The following is a 27,528-nucleotide window of genomic DNA, read 5'->3' as shown; positions in this document are numbered from 1 at the left end:
TTGGCTGGTAGTGAGAAACGGTAAACTCACTGCCCATGGAAACTAAGTGTCCCCGTTTCCCTGTAGGCACATGTGCTAAGAAGCCACGTGAGAACCAGACAGGTGCTCGCTGGGCTGGTTCTCATCCTAGCTCATGGTTATCAAAGCTTCCTAACTGGCAGGCACTGTGCTAAGTACTTCACACGAATCATCTTTTATTGTTTTCACAAGGAGTTCTGAACCAGGTGCCAATACTATTATAACTGCAGATGAGAAGACTGAGGCTTGTGACTTTTGCAAAGTCACACAGTAAGGACGTGTCAGAGTTAGGACTTGAACTCAGGTCTGTCAAATTCCAAGGTCTACACTCCTAACTACCAAGTGCTCATGGAATTCAGATGAGGGGAGTCAATTCAAACTTGGAATTGATTCAGATTTGTATATCATCTGGCTATCTCTGTAATAAAGTTGGGTGGGTCACATTTACTACAGTCTGCTCAGTGACTTGTCCTTTTTTCTGTCATCCCTCTGAGGACCACACTCCTTTTTGTTGCATTTGTTGACATCTTCGGTTCAGTGCGTGGTGATCTTGGAGCCATTGTGTCTCTTTGGGGATTTTATAAAGATGAATTCTGAGGCTTGATTTTATGGAATGCCTTCTCTTTGGGCGAATTCCTGCCATCACCCTTTGCATTGAGATGAGTCCTAACCCCTTTACCTGGTAAAATTCTCAGGCCCACAGATTCCAGTGCCTCCCCGAAAGGGGCCTTTGTTCTGACGCAGCACCCCCACAGCAGCAGCTCACACCTGACCTTCTTCACCCCAGTTAGTAACCGAACCCAAATGCCAACAGCCCAGAGTTTGCAGATGTGGGCACGAAGAGGATTTCCTTCGACCTGAGGGACTCAGGGATTGAAAGTAAAGGGAGACCCAGAAAAGTGAATCAAGACTAAGCCATTTTTTTTAACATTGAAAATTTTTATTTGTTTTAATTGGAGGATAATTACAACTTTGTGATAGTTTTTGCCGTGCATCAACATGAATCGGCCACAGTCACGCATGTGTCCCCTCCCTCCTGAACGCCCCCCGCCCGCCTCCCCACCCCGTCCTTGGTCGGCAGTGCAGTTAGTGAACAGGCTTCCAGAACCTGCAGATGTTTCTTCTGTGATGTTTCTTCTGTGCATGTTTTACTACCGGGGTGACTTTCTGGGCTTTGTTTTCTCTTCCTTTCTCCCACCAGGCTGTGAAGGGCTGACAAAGCTTGACCTGACGGTGAATTTCATCGGGGAGCTGAGCAGTGTTAAAACCCTTCGAGACAACATCCACCTGAAGGAGCTGTTCCTCATGGGAAACCCCTGTGCTGACTTTGACGGCTACAGACAGTTCGTGGTGGCAACTCTTCAGCAGCTAAAGGTACGCTTTATCTCCATGATACGAAATTCTCGGAAAAAATGAAAAGAAGCAACTACACACTGATTCCTGATTTATTCCCAGCGTTTTCAGAGAATGTGTTGTTTTAGAGAATGGAATAGTCCAGAAAAATCAAAACGAATTCTTTGGCTCACTAAACTTTCAAAATTTTTTTAATAACTCTAATAAAGTTTGGAAAAATAAATGGGCATATTTTTCTCCTTTCTCATTCAGATCACACAGAGTTGAATTGAACTTTCTTGATGGGTTCAAGTCATTGTTATAGAGGGCATCCTTTATTACTAAGAGCTCACCAAAAGCTTAGGGCCTTTGAGGTGGATGTGTGGGCTCCATCCCTGGGTCAGGAAGATCCCCTGGAGGAGGAAATAGCAACCCACTCCATTATTCTTGCCTGGAGAATCCCATGGACAGAGGAGCCTGGGTGGGCTACGGTCGATGTGGTTGCACAGAACTGGACACATCTGAGTGAGTTCATACTCTTAAACTCCTGTGCCTTTTTCTTTTAGGCTATTGCTTTTTATTAACTCACTTGCTGTGTGAATTCTCAGGCTCTCGTGTGCTTTGGAATGCTTAGACGGGGTTCATGTTCACTGCCCCCTCTCTGCCGCCGTCCCCCTGCCTGAGTACCCCACTCAGTAGGTCTGATGGGCACCCAAAAGTTTGCATTTGGAACAGGCTCTTGAGTGACTCTGATGCCACCGGTCCAGGGACCTCATTCGAGAACTGCTACTCTACGTTTTAATTTCTTCTGCCGCATCTCCCCATATCTGATATTTCTGCAAACCAGGAAACAACACACGGTTTCTAGGGAAATCCTACACCCGAGAATATTTAAATAGCACTATTAATGCTCATGTGTTAATAACTCCAAGAGCTCCTGACCTGCATGTGTTGGTCTGAAACCTCGAGACTTCTCCGGTGAAGTGTGGAACAGGCCTCCATACACAGAGGGCAAGGAGAGGCCAGAGAAAGGGGCGGCCTCTCCAAGACAGACTGGCAGGCGGCAGGTCTCATAAGCAAGGAAGCTTCCTTACTGAGCTTGTTCTGGGCAATAAGATGAGTAGAGGTCTGCACCCACCAGGTAGAATCTCACAGGTTTGTAGAGAGGCCTTAACTGGGTTCAGTCCAGAGGGTCTCAACAGAACCTTCCACTGTCAATGCTGCAGCCCAGAACAGCTCCTAGTGTAGGAACGATGAGCAGAGCCTACCTTCCAGGACAGGGGCGGGGTGAGGAGCCTGTGATCGCCCAGGTCCAGCTCGCAGTCACATCGTCTTGGTGACCTGTGCCCCCAGCAGCGGGAGCAGCATTTTGCCTCTGCACAGAGACCGTGTGGAGGTCCTGGCTTTCTCCCAGGCCTTGTCCTCCATCCTCAGAGGGCATTTGTGTTTAGACTGCTGTCTTCTGTGTAGGCAAAATTGCTGGATTAATAGAATACATTTTTTTTTCTAGTGTAAAATGTCTTTGATTAAAAGAATGAACAACTCAGATAATTGAATATAGAACATATATTTAGAATGAGTGATATAGTAGCTCAGACATCGTCCAGGCCAGTCATCATTGTACAAGCACTTCCTGAAAAAATGAACTGATGAGAAGCAGAATTTTAGAGACAGGGATGCTATATGCCATGTCCCTGGAAGGGTGTGGGACCGTCATCCCAGCTGGGCCTGGTCAGCCCAGCAGTGTCGGGCTAGGGGTGTGTGAGCCCTCAGACAGGAGCCTGAATCACGGGTCAGGGCTGTTCCTGGGGCTTGGGACACAGCATCGCTGATGCTCCTGGACCCTTGCCGGGAGGTGATCAGAAGCATCCTGAGATGAGGAAGCCTGGCCTTGGAAAGCTGGGGCTCCTTGTTTAAGGTGACATACCTGGCAAGTGGCCCAGTGGGATTTGAACCTAAAAGCCCACCATTCTCACAATAACCACACTCCCTGCTCCTCTCTGGGGTAATGTACAGGTCTCAGGTCAAGTCTGTCCTTTCAGAAAGACTGTTGTGATTCAGCTGCTACAATAGGCAACAGCCTCTCTTTGAAGAATGGTACTCATAAATGTGTTTACTAGTATTTAAAAACAGGCTGATAAACTTCAGGATCTTTTTTCTTTTAATTGGGGGGAAGTTGCTTTACAATGTTGTGTTCCTTTCTGCCATGCAAGCCCGTGAATCAGTCATATCCCCGCCCTCGTGGGCCTCCCTGCCCCGGCCCTTCCCGCCCCCCTGGGTCATCACAGAGCTCCGAGCTGAGCTCCCGGTGCCCTTCAGCAGCTGCCCACTAGCTGCCTGTTTCACGCGTGGTGTGTATACACACGGTAGTGTATGAGTGTCAATGCTACTCACTCAGTCCATCCCACCCTTGCCTTCCCCCAGCGTGTCCGCAAGTACATTCTGTACGTCTTCGCTGCAAATAGATTCATCAGTGCATACCATTTCACTGAAAGCTTGTTATCTACTTTGACCAGAGTTGTCCTAACAGATGTCTTATTTCCTAGGGCTGTGATAACAAAGTTCTGCAAACAGGGTAGCTTGAACATCAGGAATTTATCTCACTGTTCTGAAGGCGGCAAGTGGTAGATCAAGGTGTGGGTTGGTTCTGGGCCCATTTGCATTAGAGCTCAGTTTTGGGTAATATACAAGGCCCTTTCTCATAGAGAGCATTTGGGACTTCACCTGAGATACTAAAATTCTTAACACAAGGAGCAGTTATAGAATTAATATATTTTGAGAGCTTGTCATTAATAATCAGTTTCCACAGAAGACCTATTTATTGTTATTACCAGTAAACATGCTTTGTAAACTGTATTAATTGTGTGAGGTAAAACACTGATTTAGATCAAAGTTCGTGATATTTCCCATTAATTACTTTGCTTTCAACTCCGTATCACTAAGGTGCATTATTTATTATTTCTAGTCTTGCAAGTAAAGTCCTCTTGGGGCTGATTCAAATTGCAACTTTGGGATAGATGCACTGTTGGCTGTTTTTTTGTTGTTGCTGTTGTTCCAGTGGTTGGATGGTAAAGAAATCGAGCGTTCAGAAAGGATTCAGGCATTGCAGAACTTCGCAGCAGTTGAACAACGAATCAGAGAGCAGGAGAAAGCTTACTGTCTTAAGCGAGCCAAGGACAAGGAAGAGGCTCAGAGGAAACTCAAGGAGGAGGAAAACAAAGGCCAGATGGCGAGAAGTCACACCGGCTCTGATGGACACTGGTACACGGACATCAGTGCTCCCCTGTAGGTAAACGGAGTGTACTCTCTGGTTAACTTATGTTAAAAGCAAAACTTGGGTTAAAAAGTTTTCTTCCCAAGGTGTTTACAGTGCTACTTAGAGTCCAGATGATTGACTTGAAGAATAAATTATGATGTGAATTTTGGGGAAGACCATGTATGATCATCTCATTGTTTGTGACCATTCTGTGAGGCTTTCTTCCCTTTGATGGGGGGGGACCTTTCCAAACTAGCAGCTTTAATTCTCATCTAAAATTATCCTCAGACAAATCTCTCTGAGAGATGCACAGGAAAGCTGAATTAGCAGGTGTACTTTGATTTATAAAGTAGGAATATTTTAGAAAAGTTAAATGCAAATCACATTATTATAAATTGAGCAATTTTGGTTGCATAAGATGTTCTGTTTTGTGAATTATATAATGAATGCATTTTTAATGTGATTAATATGCCCCTAATTGGTCGTTTTTACAAACATGAATTTTTCATGCTTGCTTATTTTAAGGGAATTGCAACTGTAGTCAGTTGATTTGATTCCATACAATGAAATCTTTCAATATTTTGATAACAGAATCTCTTAAACTTGGGAAAATAGTAATTATGATGTATTTCAGATATACATAAATGTTAAAAAAAATAAATAGGCAGCTATAGCTATTGTGTGTGCCATCACCCACACATATTAAATGTCAATAGTTGGCATGTTTAACTTTTTTTTTAATAGAGTATCGATAGAGAAGCTCCTTCAGTGTTCCTCCCCCACCCCTCTCCCCCTTTCATCCTGCTGTGTCCACCATTCTAAAGTCAGTACTTTAGTAGTGTTTGGTATCATGTCGATCCCACTGTATTGTCATATATTTACCACATAATTATGTAGTACTTAATACTGCTTAACCAGGAGTAGTTTTATGTTTTTTTTCTTTTTCTTTAGCATGAATGATATCTTTCTACAGCTTTGTTTTTCATTCAGTATTATGTTTTTGTGATTTACGCATATGAAGACATGTAAGATGAGTTCATTCATTTTACCTGTGGAATAAAATTCCATCCACTGAATAAGTCACAGTTTATCCCAGAGCGGGCATTCAAAATATTTGACAGTGAGTAATTCTTTGGCCCCAACAGATCAGAATAAGCACCAACTCCAGCGATCTGTGTGGCCCTAGTTTGAGAACATAGGAAGGAAGGAGGGAGGAAGTGGGGGGGAGGGGGGAGGCAGGAGGAGGGTCAGCTGGAGACCAGCCCTGATGCAGCTATTCCTCTTTGGGTGGCTGTGTAAGTGGTTTTCCATTTCTCATTTTTTTCACACAATGGTGCACACGTCTCCTTGTGCAAGTACGGAAGTTTCTGTAGTATATATTCAGCAGTGACATTGCTGCATATTAATTATAAACATCTTTTCAACTTTATATGCATTGCCCAATTGTTTTTTAAAGTGTACTAACTTAAACTCCTATATCAGCAGTGTTGGAGAGTTCCTGATCTTTTGTCAACAGTAGATAATGTGATTTTTTAAAACATTGGCCAATCACGTTGGTTGTTAAATAGCATCTCATTTTAATTTGCATTTCTAGAATTAAGAGTGAGTTTCAGTATCTTAAATGTCTTCTTTTATGTTTATTAGCTATTTAGATTTCTTCTGTTCAAGACTTCCACCTATCTTAAATAAGTTGTAAGGTTTTTTCTTACTAATTTATAGCTCTTTTATATTCTAGATGCAGATTCTTTAGTGGTTATGAGGTTTGCAAATACCTTCTTGCAGTCTGTCTGTGACTTGTCTTTAATTTCGATAAGTGCTTTTATTTTCTAGAATTTAGACATATTAATGTAGCTAAACTTATTTTATACATTTTGATCTTATTTATGAAAATTTTCAATACCCCAGTATCATATCTATCTATCCTGGGGTTAACTTTTGACAACAGTGTGGGGTAGGGTGCTAGTCATTTCCCCCACAGGATTGTCTGTTTCAGCCCCATTAATTAAAGTGCCATTCTTCTCCCATATTATATTCCCTTCTCTAGTGATTCATGGGCCCATTTCTGGGCTCCCTAGATTCTTCCATGGGAATACTAGCACATGGTTTTAATTTCTATAAATCTTGATTTTTGCTGGGAGATACTCTTCTGTTTCAAAATCATCTTGATTCTTCTTGTCTCTTTTTACTCTTCTGTGAGAATTTGAGAGTCAGGCGTTCAAACTCCCCCCATATCACTAGTGTAATTTTGATTGGAATTGCATTGAATTTATATGTTCATAAGGGGAAAGTTGACATTTTCAGGACATTGATTCTTTCCTTGCTGAATTTTGGAATAGCTCTCTTTATTTAGACCTTCGGAGTCCTTCAGTAAGTTCTTATAATTTTCTCTATAAAGGTTTTATGCTATTTCTTATTAGATTTACTTATAAATATCTTGTAGAATGGGATTTTAAAGATAGATTTGTTATTGGGTCTTTCTGATGTATATAGGGACAAATAGTATTAAGAAATCTTGGTGGCACTAGGGGTAAAGAATCCGCCTGCTAACACAGGAGGCATGAGAGGCGCAAATTCAATCCCTGAGTCAGAAGGTCCCCTGGAGGAGGGAACAGCTACCCACTCCAGTATTCTTGCCTGGAGAATCCCATGGGCAGAGGAGCCTGAAGGGCTGCAGTCTGCAGGGTCACACAGAGTTGGACATAACTGAAGCAATTTAGCATGCATGCAATCTTGCTGAACTTTTTAAGAAGATGCAGTAGTTAGACTGTAGATCATCCTGTATTTTCTATGTAGAAAAACACATTTAAAAAAAATAAATAGTAACTTGAAAAAAATTTCCAATCGTTCTACCTCTGCTTTTTATTTTTTTTATGGTACCTGCTAAGCCTCCAGTATGGAGTGGAATAGCAGCAGTAAGAATGGTTATCTGTATCTTGTTCCTGACTTTTAAAAGAATGTTCCCCATTTGTCATCATTAAGTATAGTGAGTCCTGTGAGGCTTTTGAAGAGTTGAGTTAGTTTCCTTTTATTCCAAGTTGATGAAAAGCTTTTATCATCGTGGATGCTAGATTTTTGTTAAATGCCTTTTCTGTATCTGTTGAGATAAGCATATTTTTCTGTTGATGTGTTGAATTAACATTGAGAGATTTTTTTAAAAATTAAACCATCCTTGTATTTCTAGAATAAACTCACCTTGTCCATATTTTACTTTCGATTTTTTAATTGAAGTGTAGCAGATTTACAATGTTGTATTAGTTTTAGGTATACAGCAGAGTGATTCAATTTTATATATATATATAATATATATATATATTATATATATATATTCCTTTTCAGATTCTCTTCCATTAGAGGTTATTACCACATATTGAATATGGTTCCCTGTGCTACACAGTAGGTCCTTGTTGATCTGTGTTATATATAATAGTGTGTATATGTTAATCATGAACTCCTAATTTATCCCCTGCCCCACCTTTCCACTCTGGTTACCATAAGTTTGGTTTTTTGTGTCTGTGAGTCTGTTTGCCAAACAAAATTTTTTAATGAGAATGAAAGTAATGATTTCAGTGATGGTTACCTAAAATCTTGTAGAATATTATAGATTCCCTTTTTTTTTCAGTACCATAAAGAACCATGGCTATATGGCAAGCATTTATTTTCAGTAATTTGCACTGTTTTGCTTATTAAACTGTCTGGCTGCATTTTATAGTACATAGGGTGTTTCAGCAGAATTTTACTGTATATTCTGTTTGTACTCTTTAAATTTCATATTTTTGGTCTGTCCTTTTAAAAAGCATCTTATTTGAAGATCAACTAAATGAGCGTTTTGTGTTATCTCATTTCAGTAACAAGAACAACAACAAAATCTAACAATTAATGAGTACTTACTGTTTGCCATCCTGGTACTAAAGGCTTCCTGTCGATGTTTTCATTTGATATCATTTTGTAACAGTGCAAATTCTAGGGCGAGGTGAGGGGTGAGAGCCTATACCCGTTGTGTATTGCTCGAATGTCCCTTCTCTCTGCTAGAACAGTCTCCTGTTGCTTCTCTCTGCTGGAACGGTCTCCTCTCTGGTGCCTGACACACGGAAAGACATTCAGTAAATATTAGCTGAGTCCTTGCTGAATGAATGTTGACCGTCATAGAGTAATTATTTGATGCCCTATGGAGACTCATTTAATTCTCTGATAGTCCGTAAAACATGAATGAAAAAAAGAGCATTCCCATATTGATGTTGTTTAGTCACTCAGTTGCATCTGACTCTTTGAACCCCATGAACTGTAGCCTGCCAAGCTCCTCTGTCCATGGGATTTCCCAGGCAAGAATACTGGAGTGAGTTGCCATTTCTTTCTCCAGGGAATCTTCCCAACCCAGGGATCAAACCTGTGTCTCCTGCATTGGTAGGTGGATTCTTTACCACTAAGACACCAAGGAAGCCCATACCATATAAAGCTACAAAACCCAAAGTCAGCCATGAAAAATGGAGTAAATAGAGTCCATACCATGGGCAATGTGATATAGCCCAAAGAAGAATTTTAGAGATAGAGAATCATTAAAGAATCTGGAATGTGCTTAGTCGCTCAGTCACGTCTGACTCTTTGAGCCAGGCTTCTCTGTCCATGGGGATTCTCCAGGCAAGAATGCTGGAGTCGGTTGCCATACCCTCCTCCAGGGGATCTTCCCAACCCAGGGATCGAACCCAGGCCTCCCACATTGCAGGCAGATTCTATACTGTCTGAGCCACCAGGGAAGCCCCTAAAGAACCCGGAAGACATGATCAAGATTTTTAGAAAGAATCCTCTGGGAGCAGTGTGAAGGATGGAATTGAAGGGTGCAGGACTGAGAGTGGGTTGGTTACCACGGCCCACCGGTCTCTGTTTGTCTGACCATCAGAACCTCCCATGACATATTGTAAAGCAAGAGTCCTAGGCACCCCTCCAAACTGACTGGATAGACTGGTGGGAGCCTAGAGGTCTGCACTGTGTGTGAAGCTCCCCAGATGACTCCTATCAGCCCAGGCTCTGAGCCCCTGAATCTGATTACTGCAACATTCCTGGTGGTGGGTAAGGTGGGCCTATCCCAGTGCCGGCACTCATTTCTCCAACTTGACTCGGATAGGCTTTCTCTCAGACACATTTTGTTATTCAAAGCTAAGAAGATAATACATTGAAAAAAACACATATAAGGTATTTCAGGGGCAGTGTTCAGGATGAGACTCACATGTCCACTATTGGTGTTTATGTGTCCTGTGTTTGTTCCTAGCCCACCTTCTGAAGAGAGTAAAGACTACATCCAGGCACCAGAAATACAAGAAGGGCAATGTAAGGAAAAGAAATTAGATGACAGAGAAGATGACCTGGAATTCTGGAATAAGCCCTCTTTGTACACTCCTGAATCTAGATTGGAAACTCTGAGACATATGGAAAAACAACGGAGAGACCAAGAAAAATTAAGGTATTCCATTTTTTCCTATCATCAAGAGTGATAGAATATATTTTCGATTGCACATTGTTTTATCCATCATCTGTGTTAAATCTGTGCTAGCTGTCACACACAGACTTTGCTTTTCCTAATTTCAGCTTTTTGTTGACATGTATCTACTAACATTTATTAATATTAGACTACCTAAAGAAGGTTGTTGTGAATCATGGCATTTTAGGTAGAGTTTTGTTTGTATGTCCCTTGCTTTTTAACAACTTTAAACGTGTCAAATAGTATGGTCTGGTTTAGAGATACCAGTCCTCCAAGTCATTCAGTTCAGGTGCTGTGTCTACCCCATCTAATGACTTTCTGAGATGATTGCCCTTAACGGTCGGAGAAGGCAATGGCACCCCACTCCAGTACTCTTGCCTGGAAAATCCCATGGACGGAGGAGCCTGGTGGGCTGCCGTCTATGGAGTCACACAGAGTCGGACACGACTGAGGCAACTTAGCAGCAGCAGCAGCAGCCCTTAATTGTTCGGTGTCATGGAGAACAAGGGCTCCCCTGGTAGCTCAGTTGGTAAAGAATCCGCCTGCAATGCAGGAGACCTGGGTTCGATCCCTGGGTTGGGAAGATCTCCTGGAGAAGAGAAAGGCTACCCACTCTAGTATTCTGGCCTGGAGAATTCAATGGACTACATACAGTCCATGGGGTCACAAGGAGTCAGACACGACTGAGCGACTTTCACTTCACTATGGAGAACAGTGTAGTTCATGTAAACATGAACTTAATTGGACCTGGCAACCCAGTTACAGATGCAGAAAAAGTGAATAAATTTCTCTTTCAAAATAAAGTTAACTGACACAAAATCTATATTAAAAGAACAATAGAAGTCTAAGACAAAGAATTGCCTGTAGTTCTGTCATTTTAACACATCTGTCCATCTGATCTTCTAGACCTTGTCCATATATGCCTTTTTAAAGTTTTTATGTATTTTTTGCAAGTGTTTTAAATAAATATAATTTGCATCCTACATTTTCTTTCATGTTATTCCATGAATTTTTCCTCTTTACTCCATTCACCTTCCTCCTGTCTCTACCCTTCATGGTAATGAGAGTTAGTTAGCAAGCTTGGGTCCAGCCCACCTCTACAATCATATGAATGATTTCTGCAAATGTGGGATTGGGGATCTTTTTTAAGAACAAAATGGACTTATATTTAATATGTTTGTTCTCACTAAATCATCATCAACACTTTTCCGTAACTTTTTAGACTGGTAGTAAAGAGTGAACACATTTTTTTTTTAATAGATGCAAAATGTCTCATAGTGTGAATGTACCACAGTCAGTCCAATTATTCCTCCATTGATGGACATTCACAATGGTTCCAGCATCTTGCCATTGCAGATGATGCTGTGATAGGCATCCTTTCACATAGATCTTTGTGTACTGGTATTTTTATTTCTATAAAATAGATTCTGTTTGGCATTTTAAAAACTGTAATTTTAGCTAAAGTAGAAGCTGTATATACAAACGGAGAATTGATAGTTAGCTGAGTAAATCATGCATAAAATAGACTCATTTAAACATTCATGGCCATTTCATGAAAAGGAGTTTTCTCCCCCATTCGAATGATCTGGCAAATTGTCTTGGTCACATTTTCACTTTATAGATATGGGTATAATCACACAGAAATCTGGCTCAATTGTCAGCTCCCAGCCATGGACCTCATCACAGTGAATTGATGTATTCACAAATACGCCATTAATTTTTCTGAAACTGTCTCACACATTAATTGCTTGTATATTATCTTTGTGTATTTTTTTCCTCTCCTCTGCCCCTTGTTCCCACCCACCCCCAATACTAAGTGAAAAGAAGAAGAAAGTGAAGCCGCCGAGGATGTTGGTCACCGAGGATGGGAGAGCCCTGAATGTGAATGAACCCAAGTAAGTGGGATCAGGTGGAGACTTGAAGACTCAAAACGTGTGGCATTGGTCATACCATGGCTTCAAGGACACGTTTGCTCAGATATCCGAACACTCTTAGTAAACCAGAAGGACCTAATGAAAATGTCATTTTGTACGTATTTAAACGCAGAGCGTCATTATGTTTTCAAGTACATAATGTTACGTTTCATTCTCTTGGCATACAAAAAGTGATCTAGATATAAGGAAATCTTAGTTATTTCTGTATCCCCTGAAACTTTGGACCATGTACAGTATTTTCCCCCCAAAATTTCAAGTGCTCCATTGTTGTGTTTCTTAACTTTTAAAACTCTGCCATGAACAAGCTAGCTGAGAATATTGATCGTCTGTACACCTACTTCATACTCTGGAACTCATCTGCAGAACTTTTTAGAGCTAAGACAAGAAATTAATTTAAATTCCTCAGCAGAGTTGATGAGAGGGAAAAATATTCCAACTAGAAATCCTCACGTATAATAGTATCTTTTGTTGTTGTTCAGTCACTAAGTCATGTCCATTTCTTTGTGACCCCGTAGACCATAGCCCGCCAGACTCCTTCTGTCCTCCACTGTCTCCCAGAGTTTGCTGAGATTCACCTCCATTGAGCAGGTGATGCTGTGTAACCATCTCATCCTCTGCCGCCCCTTCTCCTTTTGCCTTCAGTCTTTCCCAGAATCAGGGTCTTTGCTAATGAGTGGACTCTTCGCATCAGGTGGCCAAAATATTGGAGAAGCCCATAGTAGTATCTAGCTATTTTAAAATTAAAACTAGAAAGCAGGCAGAGAAGGCCTTTTGTAGTCAAAATAGATCAACAAGCCTGTGACGTCAATCTTGCTGGCTTCATTTCATTACTCAAAATGTCTTCTTTGACCATTTCATTTGTTGTGCCATTACCATGATAGAGGTGGTACGGTCCTGATCACTCTTGGGTGTCGTTAACTCTTCACAGCAGTCATATGTGACAGGTGATATTTCTTCTTCATAGGTCCAAAACCTGAACTGAGAGGTGGATGACTCACACAAGGTCACATAGCTCACTGGTGGTGTGTCTGACTTGCCTATGCTTGCCTAAGTCTAGTGGTGTTTATGATCAACTTTGTAATCTCACCCCAACCCCACCACACACACACACACACACACACACACACACACACACACACATCTTCTTTATCCAGCAGGCATGAATACATGATACTAGGCCCTGGGGATGCAGAAGTGAATATGACAGATTTCTGCCTACACGAAACTTAAAAATCTAGTGGGGAGACAGTCGCTCTTCAACCTACAGCAGGGCTTGAAGGAAACCCTCTGGACTCTGTGTGCCCCTTGTAAGACCACTGAAACTTCTTCAGTCCCATCATTTTTATATTCTGCATTTACAACATTTCTATATTCGGTCACATCTTTTCAAATCCCAGCCATGCGCTTGATGTAACACATTTGACCAAACTGATCATTACTTTCCTTCTCGAAGCACCATCTTCCCCTTCCTCCTGATTCTTTGACCCTCCTACCTTCTCATCGTCCTCTGCTTTGCGGGCTCCTTTCTGTCTTGTCTCCTAAAGCTCTGGGGTCAACTCCTCAACTGTCTTCTCTTTCAACATCCACCCTCTCAAGATCTCACCAAACCCCATGGCTGAAAAGACTTTTTCCTTCCTCACAAGCAGAGCTGATCTCTTTCCTGAGCTCGGGACTTGTGTATTCAGTTCGCTGCTTCAGACCCTGTGTGGACATGAGCTGGGCCTGACTAGAGCAGATGTCCTCGCTTCCACGCCCACGACCACTTCCCATCAGCCTACGAGCCCGTCGGCGTCCTCTGGCTTGGGAGTGAGCATCCACTGGGTGTCAAGAGCAATACCTCAGGTTCATCCTCCATCCTTTTCTCCCTCGTGTTATCAGGGAGCCCACGCGCTCTTCCTCCAGAATTGCCAGGACCCCACCCCTTCTCATTCACCCCCTCGCCACCCGCTCGGAGGACGTCAGCCTCCTCTTCCCTGGACAGTTGCAGTATGTCGCTGAGTGCTCTCCATGGTCATCTCTTGGCCACCTCCCACCTCTTCTACTCAGCGGAAGAGAGCGGGGGAAAGCGGGGATAGGGCACTCAGTCCCCCTCTTAAGGAAAGCTCCTAGAAAGATGAACGTTTTCCTTCAGAACTGAAGCACATGCTCTCACCCAGCAGCCAGGGAGGCTGGAGAACGTGGTCTTCACCCTGCAGAGCCTGTTCATCACTCAAATCAGGGGTCCTGTTACCATGAGTAAAGTGGGAGCAGGCAGTGGGGAGGTGTATACTGTCTCTGCCGTAGAAAAAGTGAGTCACTCAATCGTGTCTGACTCTTTGTGACTGACCCCATGGGCTGTACAGAAAACCTCTCTGAAATTACCTTCTGAGAGATACATGAAGGGAGAGTTTAAGTTGGCAGCTGGAAAATGGGGCAATAAGCAATCAAGGCAGACGGGAAAACACCTATAATAAAAGTCCCAGAGATGAGATCAGAAACGCATGGGTCATCTGTGCACCGAAGGAGTCCCACCCCCGTCAGGGCTGCTGGAAGTAGTGAGAGCGACCGCCAGGAGCAGACCCCCTGCCGGCAGCAAGCCTAGGGCTAGTGGGACATCTTCCCAAACAATTTAGCCTGCATTCTTTAACATTGGTGAGTTATGTACTTTACAGAATACTGTAATAAGTGCAGTATTCTGTAGAATGAATACTGACTAGGTAGTTCTGAACAGTGCATCGGCGGTATGGAAGTTATACCTAGGACTCAACCTCACATCCAGCTAAAAGACTTGGGGCTTTGAGATCCTGCCTCCCAGACTCATGTGACCTCTTTCCTGGCTACGTCAGCCCTCGCTGAGCCTCTGTTTCTTCTTCTATAAAATGGAGGTGATGGGTCACAGGCAGCATTTCTGGGGCAATGGAAGGGTCGCCGATGAAAGAAGAAAAAAGAAGACAAGACTGTTTAAAAACGGAGGAATCATGTGCTGGATAATGGCAAGCAAATGCAACATGTGGTCCCCCAGCAATAATTCTGCGTTTCAGTTTGCTTCTAGCAAACCCGAATGAAGAGGGGAAAGGAAAACTTTAACCACCAGATGTCTCTGTCTCTGCACTGATGCTAGTTTTTTGTATCTAGTTTAAGATTCTCATATGGAAACCATGTAAACAGAAATAATTTTTAAATATGTTGTAGGTTTCTACTGAAATTGTTAAACTCTCAGATGTTTTATTGACCAGTCACCAAAATAAGTGTGTTGTTGAAGAAGAGGATATAGTTATTAGTAAATTTCCTTTTAATATTGGGATGGGGTTATCTATCAAGTATTGCTAAAGACATCCTTTTTTTTCCCCCTAAATGAATTGTTCCTTAGACTTGACTTCACTTTGAAAGATGATGAAAAGCGTAACCAGATCGTCCTGGACCTGGCCGTGTATAGGTAAAGACATTTTATCATGTGTTTATTGGATGGCGTTTCCTTCTGTTTTCCTTCTCAGTCACAGGCTGCTGAGTTCTGAAACGTGAACAGCAGCCTCTTTATCGCATCCTGAGTCCTGGCTGGTTTCACCCACCGCACTCCCTTCCCGCCGCTCATCCCTGCATCGTGACTGCTGCTGTCCCCCCGCCCACCCCACCCCAGCTCTCCCTGTCTGTAACACTCGCTCCCCCAGCCAGGGTCACCTTCCACCCCTCCTTGCTAAAGTCACTTAAAGACACACGTCTTTAAGTGTGCCTCAGTCCTCGAAGAAGCCAGGAGGTTCTGGCTCACTCCCTCCATCCAGCTGCTTATTTCAGGATCCACATGCATGGTGTTTCTGCTTCTCCAGCCCTTTGGACCCTTTGATGTCCCAGGACCTTTGTCCAGGCGCCTCCCTCTGTGTCGCTCACCCCAGGTCTGATGGCCCAGGACCTTTGCCCACACACCTCTCTCCCACTGCTTGTATCACTGTCACCTTAGGTGTCCTCATGCCCTCAGGCCTCCTTTCAGATGTCACCTTATCAGAGGCCTCTGTGTGTACGCCGACCATCCAGTCTCGACCAGCATCTGCCCTGTCCCGGCACTTCCTTCCACCTTGTCCTGCTTCTTGATTTCCACCTGACAAACTCTAAATTTCCTTGTATTTTCAAAAATGTGCAGTTGAGGCAGAAACTTGTGTTTGTTCCTCCGTGTTTATATCTCCAGCACCTAAAACAGTGCCTGACACCTGTTAGGAGCTCAGTAATAACAGAACTGAATGAATGAATGATTGCTGATGATGCAGTCAGTGGACATTTACACTGTAATAAAGGCACTTCCCTTTTTGAGGGATTTTTCTACGTGCTCTGTCTTATTTAACCTCTCAGTAATCCAGTGACCTGGGAGGGATTGTTATCCTGGAATTACCCAAGGTGGGTTGGGGGGTGAGTCTTGTCAAAGTAGACACAGTAATTGCAGAAGTCAGAATGTGACCCCTTAGGCCCAGGCCCAACATTGCATTTTTTAACTGTGATACAATACACATAGCAATCTTAGGAAACAGGTGCTATTTGTATCCTCATTTTACAGGTGAGACTACAGAGGCTTAGAAAGATTAAGGCATGTGCTCCAAGATAATCAAGCAGGAGGAGGAAGGGGTGTAAGACCTCACAAGTCTGTGTGGTCAGAGTCTGAGCCTGTCACCCTGTATTTGTCCTACCTGCCTTACTTAACGTTTGTGATTTTTGAGTTATTGCCATGTTTTCAAACATTCACAATCAGTATTTTGACTTGTATAAAAATAACCATTTGGCCAGACTTCTCATTTGAATGAGCGGTGTGGAATCTAAACCTTTCCCCGGCTTGTGGAGTCGAAAATGATGGCCCCTCAATCCTGGGGTCACTGTCATGGTTAGGGGGGAGGTGGGGTGCTGGGCTTTCTAGGAAGGACACACCTCATGAACCAGCCTTCCAGGATGGTCGTATAAGGGCAGCAGCACAACTGCTGTGGAAACAGAACAGAGCAGAGCCCCGAGGAAGCAGGAGCTTAGTGAATTCAGCATCCCTGGCTATTCACATCGGTCTTAGGGGCTTAAAATGAAATATTCATGAAATTAAAAAAAAAAAAGAGCATGGCAAGCCATTTTCTGCGAACCTCTGGTATTTCAGGCCACAGATATTTTGGGGTGAGGGGCAATCAATGCGAAGTGTACTTGTGGGTCTAAAAATGAAATTGCTGATATATAGGATTTCCTATGAGATCTGGGGATTGATTTAAGATGGATATTCTAAGACCTGTGTATCATGAAACTGTGAACTTTCTTCAGTTAAAATGGCCCCATAAGTGCGACTTTGTATTTGCTCTTCTTTAAACTTAATGTCTTTGAAAAATTACAAGACTTGTTTGTTGAATTTTGAAGGTATATGGACACCTCTTTAATTGATGTTGACGTACAGCCAACTTACGTGCGAGTGATGGTCAAGGGAAAGGTAAGTGTGACCCTGTAGGCTGTTACTATTGCAGAACTCAGCCTAAGACTAAACTAACTTGCCTCAAAAAAATTTTTAAGCCATTTTAAAATAGAAAAAGAGAAACTCAGTCAGTGCTATATTTTTTAGACACACGATTTTACAACAAGAGAGGTATTGAGCAGAAACGGTTGCTGACCATGTTGTACCTTGATTAAATTAGTATTTTTAACCTGTATCTATTTAGTTAGAGTTTTCCCAGACTTGATAAGATAGTCTATATGGGTAGCCTGTGCTTAAAATTATATTTCAATACTATCTACATTTAAAATTGTTAATGATTTCATTCATGAAAGTGAAAGTCACTCAGTCATGTCCAACTCTTTGCGGCCCCACGGACTATACAGTCCATGGAATTCTCCAGGCCACAATACTGAAGTGGGTAGCCTTTCCTACTGTAATTTTATCATTTTTGAAATAGTATGTTTTGCTGATTCTAAGTATTCATGTGAGTTAGCCTAAAGACTTTAAAAATGGAAATATGTTGATATTTTGTGATAGGAAGTTTTATCTATAAATGCTTTATCAGCCATGTTATCATAATTGGACCAATCATGATTTATGACTGATAATTGTTCCTTAGACCACTCATTAAAATTGGTAAAATAATTTGTGCCTATGGAGTATAGCCCCATATATTATTTTTTTCCTAGTAAGTCTAATCAGATTTTTTTTTAACGATTGGTGAATTTTAAGTCTGTAACGAAAACGCTTCTTAAAGGAACTCCCTGATGTAACATGCACTCACTGCCCACGCCTCCTGTCTACTCCCAGCCGTTTCAGCTCGTCCTCCCTGCAGAAGTCAAGCCTGACAGCAGTTTTGCTAAAAGATCTCAGACCACAGGGCACCTGGTCGTCTGCATGCCCAAGGTAGGCAGCGTCATATTGATCCATCTCAAGTCTGGAGATGTTTGTTCCTGAAGGAACCTGACCTACTAGGGCTCCTGGTGACTTCTGTTCAAGGTCCTTTTGGCTGAGATAGCCAGAAAATCTCCTCACTCCAGGTCAGGTAGGAGAACAAAGGTCTGTGAGAACAAAGAGCTGAAACCAGCTGACTCCTCCCGCCAGCGGTTCTTGTCTCTGTAGCCTTCAGTCTAGAATGGGGATAGAGTTGGGGGATGTAAATCACAGGAGCCACTGACCATGTCTGTCACATGGTACTTCCCTTACCAATAAGTAAGGATCAGTACTTTCCTTACAAATAACTTTGAGAGGATATGTATTGGCCTACCTGACATAGGCCTTGGGTCCGTAAAATTTTTTTAAAAATGTGACTGAATTCCAAGTATTGAGCTTACTGGTTTTGTGACTTTGGGCCACTTAGTAACCTAACTCTGGGCCTCTCTTTCCTAACATTGCTCTTAAGAAAGATAATGATGCTAGGAAAGATTGAAGGCAAAAGGAGAAGGGGGCATCAGAGAATGAGATGATTAGAGAGCATCACCAACTCAATGGACATGAATTTGCACAAACTCTGGGAGACAGTGGAGGACAGAGGAGCCTGGCATGCTGCAGTCGTAGTATCACAAAGAGTCAGACATGCCTGAGTGACTGAATAACAACAACAAAGAAAGATAATACACATAAAATTCATAGCACTGTGAGCACTCAGTGAATATTGGTGTCATCATTATTATTTTTTTGTATTATTTTTATGAAGCAGACTAGAGAGTATTTTAACTAAGACTCTTTTTTGTCTTTTGTTTGAAAGGAGAAGTGTTATATATGTATTTTTTCCAATTTTTTTAATTTGAAGTATAGTTGATTTAGAATGTTGCACTAGTTTCAGGTATAGAGCATTGATTCAGGTTTTTTCTTTTTTTTTTTTGAAAATTACTTTCTATTATAGGTTTTACAAAATGCTGAATATGCCTCTGTGCTTTATAGTAAATCCCTGTTGCTTGTCTATTTTATGTATAGTAGTTTGTATCTGTTAATGATATCCTCCTAATTTGTCCTTCCTCCTCCCTCTTCTGCTAAATGGCACTATATGATATCACTTACATATATAAAGTCTTGAAAAAAAATGCAAAGGAATCTATATACAAAACAGGAACAGACTCACAGACATAGAGAAAAGAAGTATGTGTCCTTTAGATATGGCTGACTTCTGAAGACTGACAGCTTCCCCTCACCTGGCTTTAAGACTCCTTAACCTTGATCTCAGACTGAATGTCTGAGACTGAAGCTCTTTAGAATCCAGAACAAGTTCGACAGGGACAGATGACAACCCTGAAAGAACTTAAGGAAATTAAACTTAAAATCATTTGTCTGTACAGAAAATTTTGATTCCTCAATACAGACTCGGTGAATGAGTTAGGATGTTTCATGCTGCAGGCTGCAGGAAACCCCAAACAAAACTGGCTTTCACCATAAAGAAGCATTCCTACATATGGAAGGTAGAGAGGGTTCAGGCAAGGGAAGGTTAAGACCCTTTCTGATGTAGCTTTGTCCTCAAGCCAGCTTCCTTCCTGACCTGAGCACTAGCAGTAACTAAGGTGACTTGATTTCTTGTTCTTACCTTGCCTGAAGAGAGAGAATCAGAGAAAGACACAGAGAAAGGCCCTCTCCTATCACCATGGAATAAAAACTCCACTTCACTGATTTGGTTAATTTAGTTGAAGGGTCCAGCAAATCTTGATGACCTTGACTATGGACAATGGAACATCTCTGGTCAAAGAGATGGCCATCCTTTCTTCATTCCTATTATTTTATGTTTGGTTACTATTATCTCATGTCATGGGCTTCCCTGGTGGCTCAGTGGTAAAGAATCTGCCTGCCAATGCAGGAGACACAGGTTTGATCCCTGGGTCGGGAAGATCCCCTGTAGAAAAAATGGCAACCCACTCCAATATTCTTGCTTGGGAAACCCCATGGACAGAGGAGCCTGGCAGGCTACAGTCCATGGGGTCACAAAAGAGTTAGACACTATTTAGCTACTAAACAACAAAGACAGTCTCCTGCCTTGAGTTGAGGGTGGGGTCAGCTTTGCTCCAGTCACTCAGTTTTCAAAGGGGGAAGGGGAGGTTCTTTTGAGGAAGAAAAGGGACCTGGGGAGCACAGAGATTATAAACTTGATTAACCAATAAGGTTTCTATAATGATTTACTAATCCTTCATTATCCCAAAGCCAGTTTTGTAACAGATTGATTCTGAGTAATTAATTACGTATTTTTACTCTGAGGCCATAAAACGGCAAATACAATTTGTTGTCAAGCAATAAGACAACAAACACGACTGTAAGAATCTCATTGTCCTTGTTGACAACAACAAATGAAGGAAACGCTTCTGTGCTGATTAGAATATCCTATAGGGAAATCTAAGAGATAACTCAATTACTTTGGTGTTTCGACAGAGACATTTGAATGACACTGTGATCAGCACTGTTCTTTCTTTTTTGTTTTATTTTTTATTTTTTTTGGAAATTTCCATTGTGAGGAGCCACAGATTAAAAGGTAATCGCTGGTTTCCTAAAAGGAAATCAAGATGTGCAATTTGTGTACCTTTTACAGGGTGCCAGGTCATTGATCAGAAGACCTCTGCTCTCTTTTCCCATCAATCTTTTAAGTAAATACAGCATTCTATTTCCATTATCCTTTCTGTTTTTATATCTGTTTAAATTTTTCATGTTAAATATGTATGCAAAGCATAAAAAATGGCTTATTAGAGAAAAGCATTTTAGAAGTGCTTAGTTGAAGATGGATAATTTACACAGAAAGAATCAGAAGGCTTCTTTTTTTTCTCAGTGATAAACTGAGTAGCATTTTTTCCTTTGAGATATATACTTTTTAAGATTTTAAGAACCTCCCCAGTGGTCTAGTTATTGAGACTTGGCCTTCCAATTTGGGGAGTGTGGGTGTGATCCCTGGTTGGGGAGCTAAGATCTCACATGCCTCTTGGCCAAAAATCCAAAACAAAAAAAGAAAAAAGAAAACAAACAAAAAACAGAAGCAGTGTTGCAACAAATTCAGTAAAGACTTTAAAAAAAGGTTTTAGACTACTGTGTTAAAGTAACGTTGATGTCAAGCTATCCCTATCCTTCAGTTCAGTTCAGTCGCTCAGTCGTGTCCGATTCTTTGCGACCCATGAATTGCAGCACGCCAGGCCTCCCTGTCCATCGCCAACTCTCGGAGTTTACTCAAACTCAAGTCCATCTAGTTGGTGATGCCATCCAGCCATCTCATCCTCTGTCATCCCTTTCTCCTCCTGCTCCCAATCCCTCCCAGCATCAGGGTCTTCTCCAATGAATCAACTCTTCGCATGAGGTGGCCAAAGTATTGGAGTTTCAGCTTCAGCATCAGTCCTTCCAATGAACACCCAGGACTGATCTCCTTTAGAATGGACTGGTTGGATCTCCTTGCAGTCCAAGGGACTCTCAAGAGTCTTCTCCAACACCACAGTTCAGAAGCATCAATTCTTCGGTGCTCAGCTTTCTTTATAGTCCAACTCTCACATCCATACATGACCACTGGAAAAACCATAGCCTTGACTAGGTGGACCTTTGTTGGCAAAGTAATGTCTCTGCTTTTTAATATACTATCTGGGTTGGTCATAACTTTCCTTCCAAGGAGTAAGCGTCTTTTAATTTCATGGCTGCAATCACCATCTGCAGTGATTTGGGAGCCCAAAAAAATAAAGTCTGACACTGTTTCCCCACCTATTTCCCATGAAGTGATGGGACCAGATGCCATGATCTTAGTTTTCTGAATGTTGAACTTTAAGCCAACTTTTTCACATTAGTCCTCTGAAATTGTTATTAAATTATTAACTAATAATTATTACCTTTTATAATTTATTTTATATACTTCTGTCATTATTCCTCCTAAAAGGTAGCTAGTCAAAAATCAACCTTTGGAGAATACTTACTTGCCCAGAATTAGTTGTTTTTCATTTATGAGTTCGGCATTTGCAAGGGCTATAAAACTCAAAGAATGAAAGCTTTTTTCTTAAAAAATCACCAAAAGTTAAAAATAAAAATTCTAACTTCACTTGTGGTTACTATTGAAAATAAGTATTACTAAAAATTAGCATCTTTATAGTTCCTGTTGATTTAAACAGTTGATGTACTGAAGTTTGTGTGTCTAGGCTTACCGTGGAATTGTCGGTCTGACCCACATTACAATGACTGAGGCATCTTCTTAGAGTTTTAAAGCATAAAACTCAAGTAGACACTTAGGTATACTTTTGATTCATTCATAGGAAACAGTGTTGTCAATATGTTAATTGATAACTCAGTGCTTTAGGAAATATCTAAAATTGTCCTTGGTAGTTTATAATACTTGGATACTGTAAATTGTTGAAAAGAAGATCAAATTTGCTGTTTAGTCATTCCTTCTTTGTGATAGTATTTGTAAAGATTATTTGTGAAGAGCTAATCTATTTGATGATGTCTGTGCTGTGATGACTCCAACTGTGTTTGTGGAAATTCAGCGACAAACTTTGTATACACTTTTTCCAGGACGCAAAATTTTTAATGGAACCCACAAACTGTTCAACTATTTCTTATTAGCCACTTCACTCATCATTTTGTCATAGATATCAAATGGATCTTTTTCCCTTTCCTGCTCCTGAATGAGGCTGGGTCTGTACAGACTGGGTGCTGATAAGCAGACAAGTTTCACGTCTGTTCTTTGTCACAGGGGTCGTGGCTGAATATTCCCTTGCTAACCTGCTGGTGGGTTGTCCCAGCTCAGCTCCACACCCAAAGGGCCTTATCTCATGCTAGCTCCACCATACGAGATGCTTCCCAACATCTGGGAACATCTGTATCTGTGGGTTGGTATAATACCCAGACATCACAATCCCTACCATTCCCTGTCGAATTCCCGTCTCCACTGGCCATCGTTATAACTTAACTTGTGGGTCCTGCGTCTCCCAGAAGGCCATCTCCTCCACTATGATTTCAAGGGTTGATGCCTTAGCTGGAAGAGTTGGGTGGGGTTGTGGATGGAAAAGTACTCTGGCCTTCTCAGAAAGTGACATTAGGTGACTTCCCTGGTGGTCCAGTGGTTAGCAATCTGCCTGCCAGGACAGGAGACATGGGTCCGATCCCTGGCCTGGGAAGATTCCACGTACTGCGGGGCCGGGAAACCCGTGGGCCACAGCAGAGCCCATACTCTCCAGCCCAAGAGCTACAACTACTGGAGCCTGAGTACCTAGAGCCCGTGCTCCAAAACAAGAGAAGCCGCCACGCTGAGAAGCGCACGCACCGCAACCAAGAGTAGCCCCCGCTCACTACAGAGAGCCCAGGCCGCAGTGAAGACCCAGCACGGCCAAAGATGAGTAAAATTTAAACAAAAAAAAGAAGGAAAGTGACTTTAGGGAGTAGAAAGTCAACTGCCCAGGCAATAGGGTGGAGGAAACACTCTGCGCCTCATGAGGTTTCTCTCAGTCCTGCTCCACACGCCAGTGGCATTTCCCGCTCGTTTCCAAAACTGTTCTATTCCTTAGTCTTAGTTTTGGGCTCCATGTAGAGTCTCCGTCTCCAGGGCCTGTCGCCGTTTATTCCGTTAGGTATATCCATTCAGGAAACGTGGACCCACGGTGTCGTCCGTCTACCAGAAATTCACTGTTCTTCTTTGGGGAAGAGTCGTTAATCCTTTTCTCAACACAGCAGCCAAATGATCATTTTACAGTGTGTGTAAATCAGACCAAGTCATGTTTTCTAGTCAGAGTTAAAAGCAAGCTCCCCACAAGAATCGTCTCCTGCCACGATCCCTCTGACATTATCTTCTGTCACTTTACCCTCTCATCATTCCAGCCACCTTGGCTTCCTTGCCACTTCACAAATATGACAAGCATCCTCCTACCCCGGTCCTTAGTACTTGCTGTCCTTTCTGCTAGAGTGCCATTCTCCCAGGTATCCTCATGGTCTGCTCTCTCCCTTCTTTTAGGTTTTTTTTTTTTTCCAAGTGTTATTTCACCATGAGTTCTTTCCTGATCCCAAGATTTAGAAAGCTTCCCCTTCCCTACCCCAGTGTACTCTATCCCCTATTCCTGCTGTATTTTTCTTCAGAAGAATGTATCACCACTGGACAGTCATGTATTTAATTCTTTCTTTCTTTGTCTGTCTCCATCAACAAAAATTTAAGCTTCATGAGAATAGGGACTTTGGTCTGCTCTTATTACTGCTGTGTCACTGGTACCTAGAACTGAGACAGACAAAGAGTAGGTGGTCAATAAATTTTTGTTGAGCAAGTAAATACATTAAATGCAACTTTAAAATGCATTTTAATATTTACAACAAGAATCTCCCGTAATTACTCTTCTCCCTCCACAGTGATTTCCTCATCATTTTTCCATGCGTGTTATTCCAGGTTAACTTTCAAATAATTTCATCCAATTCTGCCTCCAGGAATGCCATTTGAATTTTTATTGCTGTTACCGTTTAGAGACAGTGAAAAGAGATGGTCTCTGGAGCCACAGAACCTGGGTGGAGCCACAGATACTTCTACTCAACAGCTGCATGACCTTGAGCAAATTATTCATCCCTCTGTGCCTTCGACTCCTTGTCCATACAGTGATATTAATGATCAGTCACACCTCAAAAAATTGTATTGAGGATTATATAAATGAATATGTAAAGCACCTAGGTGACCACTTGGGGCATAATACACTCTGCGCTCATGTTACTATTAATTAATATTATCCATTACCTTGATAGCTCAGCTGGTAAAGAATCTGCCTGCAACATAGGAGATCCCATTTGATTCCTGGGTCGGGAAGATCTGCTGGAGAAGGGATAGGCTGCCCACTCCAGTATTCTTGGGCTTCCCTGGTGGCTCAGCTGGTAAAGAATCTGCCTGCAATGCAGGAGACCTGGGTTCAATCCCTGGGTTGGGAAGATCCCCTGGAGGAGGGCATGGCAACCCACTCCAGTATTCTGGCCTGGAGAATTCCATGGACTGTATAGTCCATGGGGTGGCAAGCAGTCGGACATGACTGAGTGACTTTCACTTTCACTGTGTGAATGATTTTAGTTCCTATTCTGAGTAGAATTATTCCCGTCAGATTTTCTGAGAGTTTAAGCTTATCCTTCAATATATTTTCTTAAATGTGTGGTCATACTTACTGGACATACTCACTGGTATGTCCACGAACAGTCTTATCATCATCAGCCTGGGAGTATCTGGCACATGATCTCATCACAGTCCAACTTAACAAGATTTAACTGAGACTTAGCATTCACAGGGAAACTTGCATCGTCATTCAATTAAACTCCCATCTAGATTCTCAACTGACAAGTTCCAGGAGCACTCCAAGAATATGCTTCCTGATTTCCTTTGGGTGTTCTTTCAGAAAAATTAACTGAGATTAAAGAAGGTGCCATTTGAACTGAACAGCAAAATATATTTACAGCTTCACTCAGTGAATATCCTGCTTGATTTTGCTTTATTGAGCACAGGAGACGAAGGTCACATATTAAAGGTCAGTATTACAGACCATGATTCTAGAAAACAGTCTCAGATGCCCCTTCCCTTATTATTTTAACACATTTCTCAGTGCTTTATCTCTTCTCAAATGTGCTTATGATATGCCCAACATAAACTCAGTTTTACTCTCTGAAGGTTAATTTCAAGATGGTCTAGAGTGAGGGCCACCTGATCATCTTGCTGGGTTTTTCTGTTCCATTCATACTTCTCTTATAGGACATTCTCTCTCTTCCTCAGCTCATTCCTAAAAGCTTGCAGTGCTGAAAAAATAGAAGCATCAAAGGATGATTTCCACATACCCCAAATATCATATCTTTTCCCACTTGGCCTCCTTGGCCATCCTTATCCTATGAATGAACTGTCTGTGATCTCTCTGAACTCTCCAGATATGTGTTAGCTCCTATTTCCACTTGCCTATGAAAGGCTATTTTCCCCCTCTGACAATTCTCTCTTCTACGTCTTCACTGAATTTTCTCCATACACAACTTATATTAGGAAACATGCTAAAACGTCTCCCTTCTCCAAAATAAAACAGTACAAAATAAAAACATTTCCCTCTACTTAACTGATCTGACCTGCTTCACAGCAAAACTCTTGAAAGCAGACATCTATATTTTCTGTTCCAATTCTTTTTTCACAATTTCTAGAACTAACCCCAATGAGGTACTCATCTCTTCTCCAGTGTCCCCACCCCCATCCATGAAACATCTCTTTTTGAGGTCTCCAGTCCTCTCTATGTGACTAGATCCAGCAGTCAGGCCCCTTCCTCCTCTTCTCTGACCTTTCAAGAGGTTTTTACGCCACTAACCAACCCCTTCATTTTAAACAGGTGTCACTTGGCCTTAGACACACCACTTTGATTTGCTTCTCTTCTTGCATCCTGCTCACTTGATGGTCTGCCACCGGATGCTTCTTGACTGGTTCTTTCTCCTGCCCAGGCCTCTGAAAGTTGGCATGTCCATCCTTCAATCCTAGTTTCTCTTCTCTACACTCACTCTCTACATAGGCTTATGACTTTCAGTAACGTCTCTAGAGCCCCACCATCAGCTAGTTGCCAAGTAGGTCATTAAAAGTGACAGTCACATAAAGAAAATTTAGGAATATGGACTACATATTTTAAAAACATCTTGACAGTGATGAGATGATGAGCAATTACTGCCTGCTGATCAAGGAAAGACTGAGAGAATAAACCATGCTTTCCGTGACTACTCAGGGGTGAGAGGAAAAAAGCCAAAGTCCAGAGCCTAGCAGGGAAGCCACGCTAAGTGGGCTCTAGGAAGCCATGCCCACTTTGAGATGTGACTCCAAAGGACTGTAACCCAGAGGAAAGTGAGTGAGAAGACAGCCAGGCCTGAGAAAGTCTCATAGCCTGTCTAAATGGCTATCAACTTGGCCCCCAAACTGGGCCATGAACTTGAGTGAAAGTAGTGAATACCATCCACACATGCCTGGCAAAACCCAGGCATCTAGACATTAACATCATCTGTGGACTCAAATTATAAGTAGATAGGTAGTAGGTAGGTAGATTTTGTTTTTTCAAGTAAGTATTCAGCCCACAGTGAAAATTACATGAGGTGTTCACAGAGACTTGAGTGGGATCCCAGTAGTAAGTTAGCCAGTGTT

At 42.0% G+C, this 27,528-nt stretch overlaps 1 protein-coding gene across 3 annotated transcripts in view; it reads left to right on the top strand.

Moving 5' to 3' along the window:
• DNAAF11 (dynein axonemal assembly factor 11) overlaps window positions 1–27,528 on the top strand; it is a 71,298-nt gene that overhangs the window by 26,933 nt on the left and 16,837 nt on the right. For all 3 annotated transcript variants that reach the window (XM_065902906.1, XM_065902905.1, XM_065902904.1), the window contains 7 exons: window positions 1,220–1,392; window positions 4,409–4,635; window positions 9,870–10,061; window positions 11,897–11,974; window positions 15,363–15,428; window positions 17,366–17,435; window positions 18,249–18,344. In XM_065902906.1, coding sequence (XP_065758978.1) covers window positions 1,324–1,392; window positions 4,409–4,635; window positions 9,870–10,061; window positions 11,897–11,974; window positions 15,363–15,428; window positions 17,366–17,435; window positions 18,249–18,344 — 798 coding nt within the window. In that variant the 5' untranslated portion in view covers window positions 1,220–1,323. The remainder of the gene's footprint in view (window positions 1–1,219; window positions 1,393–4,408; window positions 4,636–9,869; window positions 10,062–11,896; window positions 11,975–15,362; window positions 15,429–17,365; window positions 17,436–18,248; window positions 18,345–27,528) is intronic.

This window comes from Muntiacus reevesi, chromosome 12, assembly GCF_963930625.1.
Source record: "Muntiacus reevesi chromosome 12, mMunRee1.1, whole genome shotgun sequence".
Lineage (NCBI taxonomy): Eukaryota > Metazoa > Chordata > Mammalia > Artiodactyla > Cervidae > Muntiacus > Muntiacus reevesi.
Note: the sequence above shows the minus strand (reverse complement) of the source record. Positions and strands in the feature narration are given on the sequence as shown.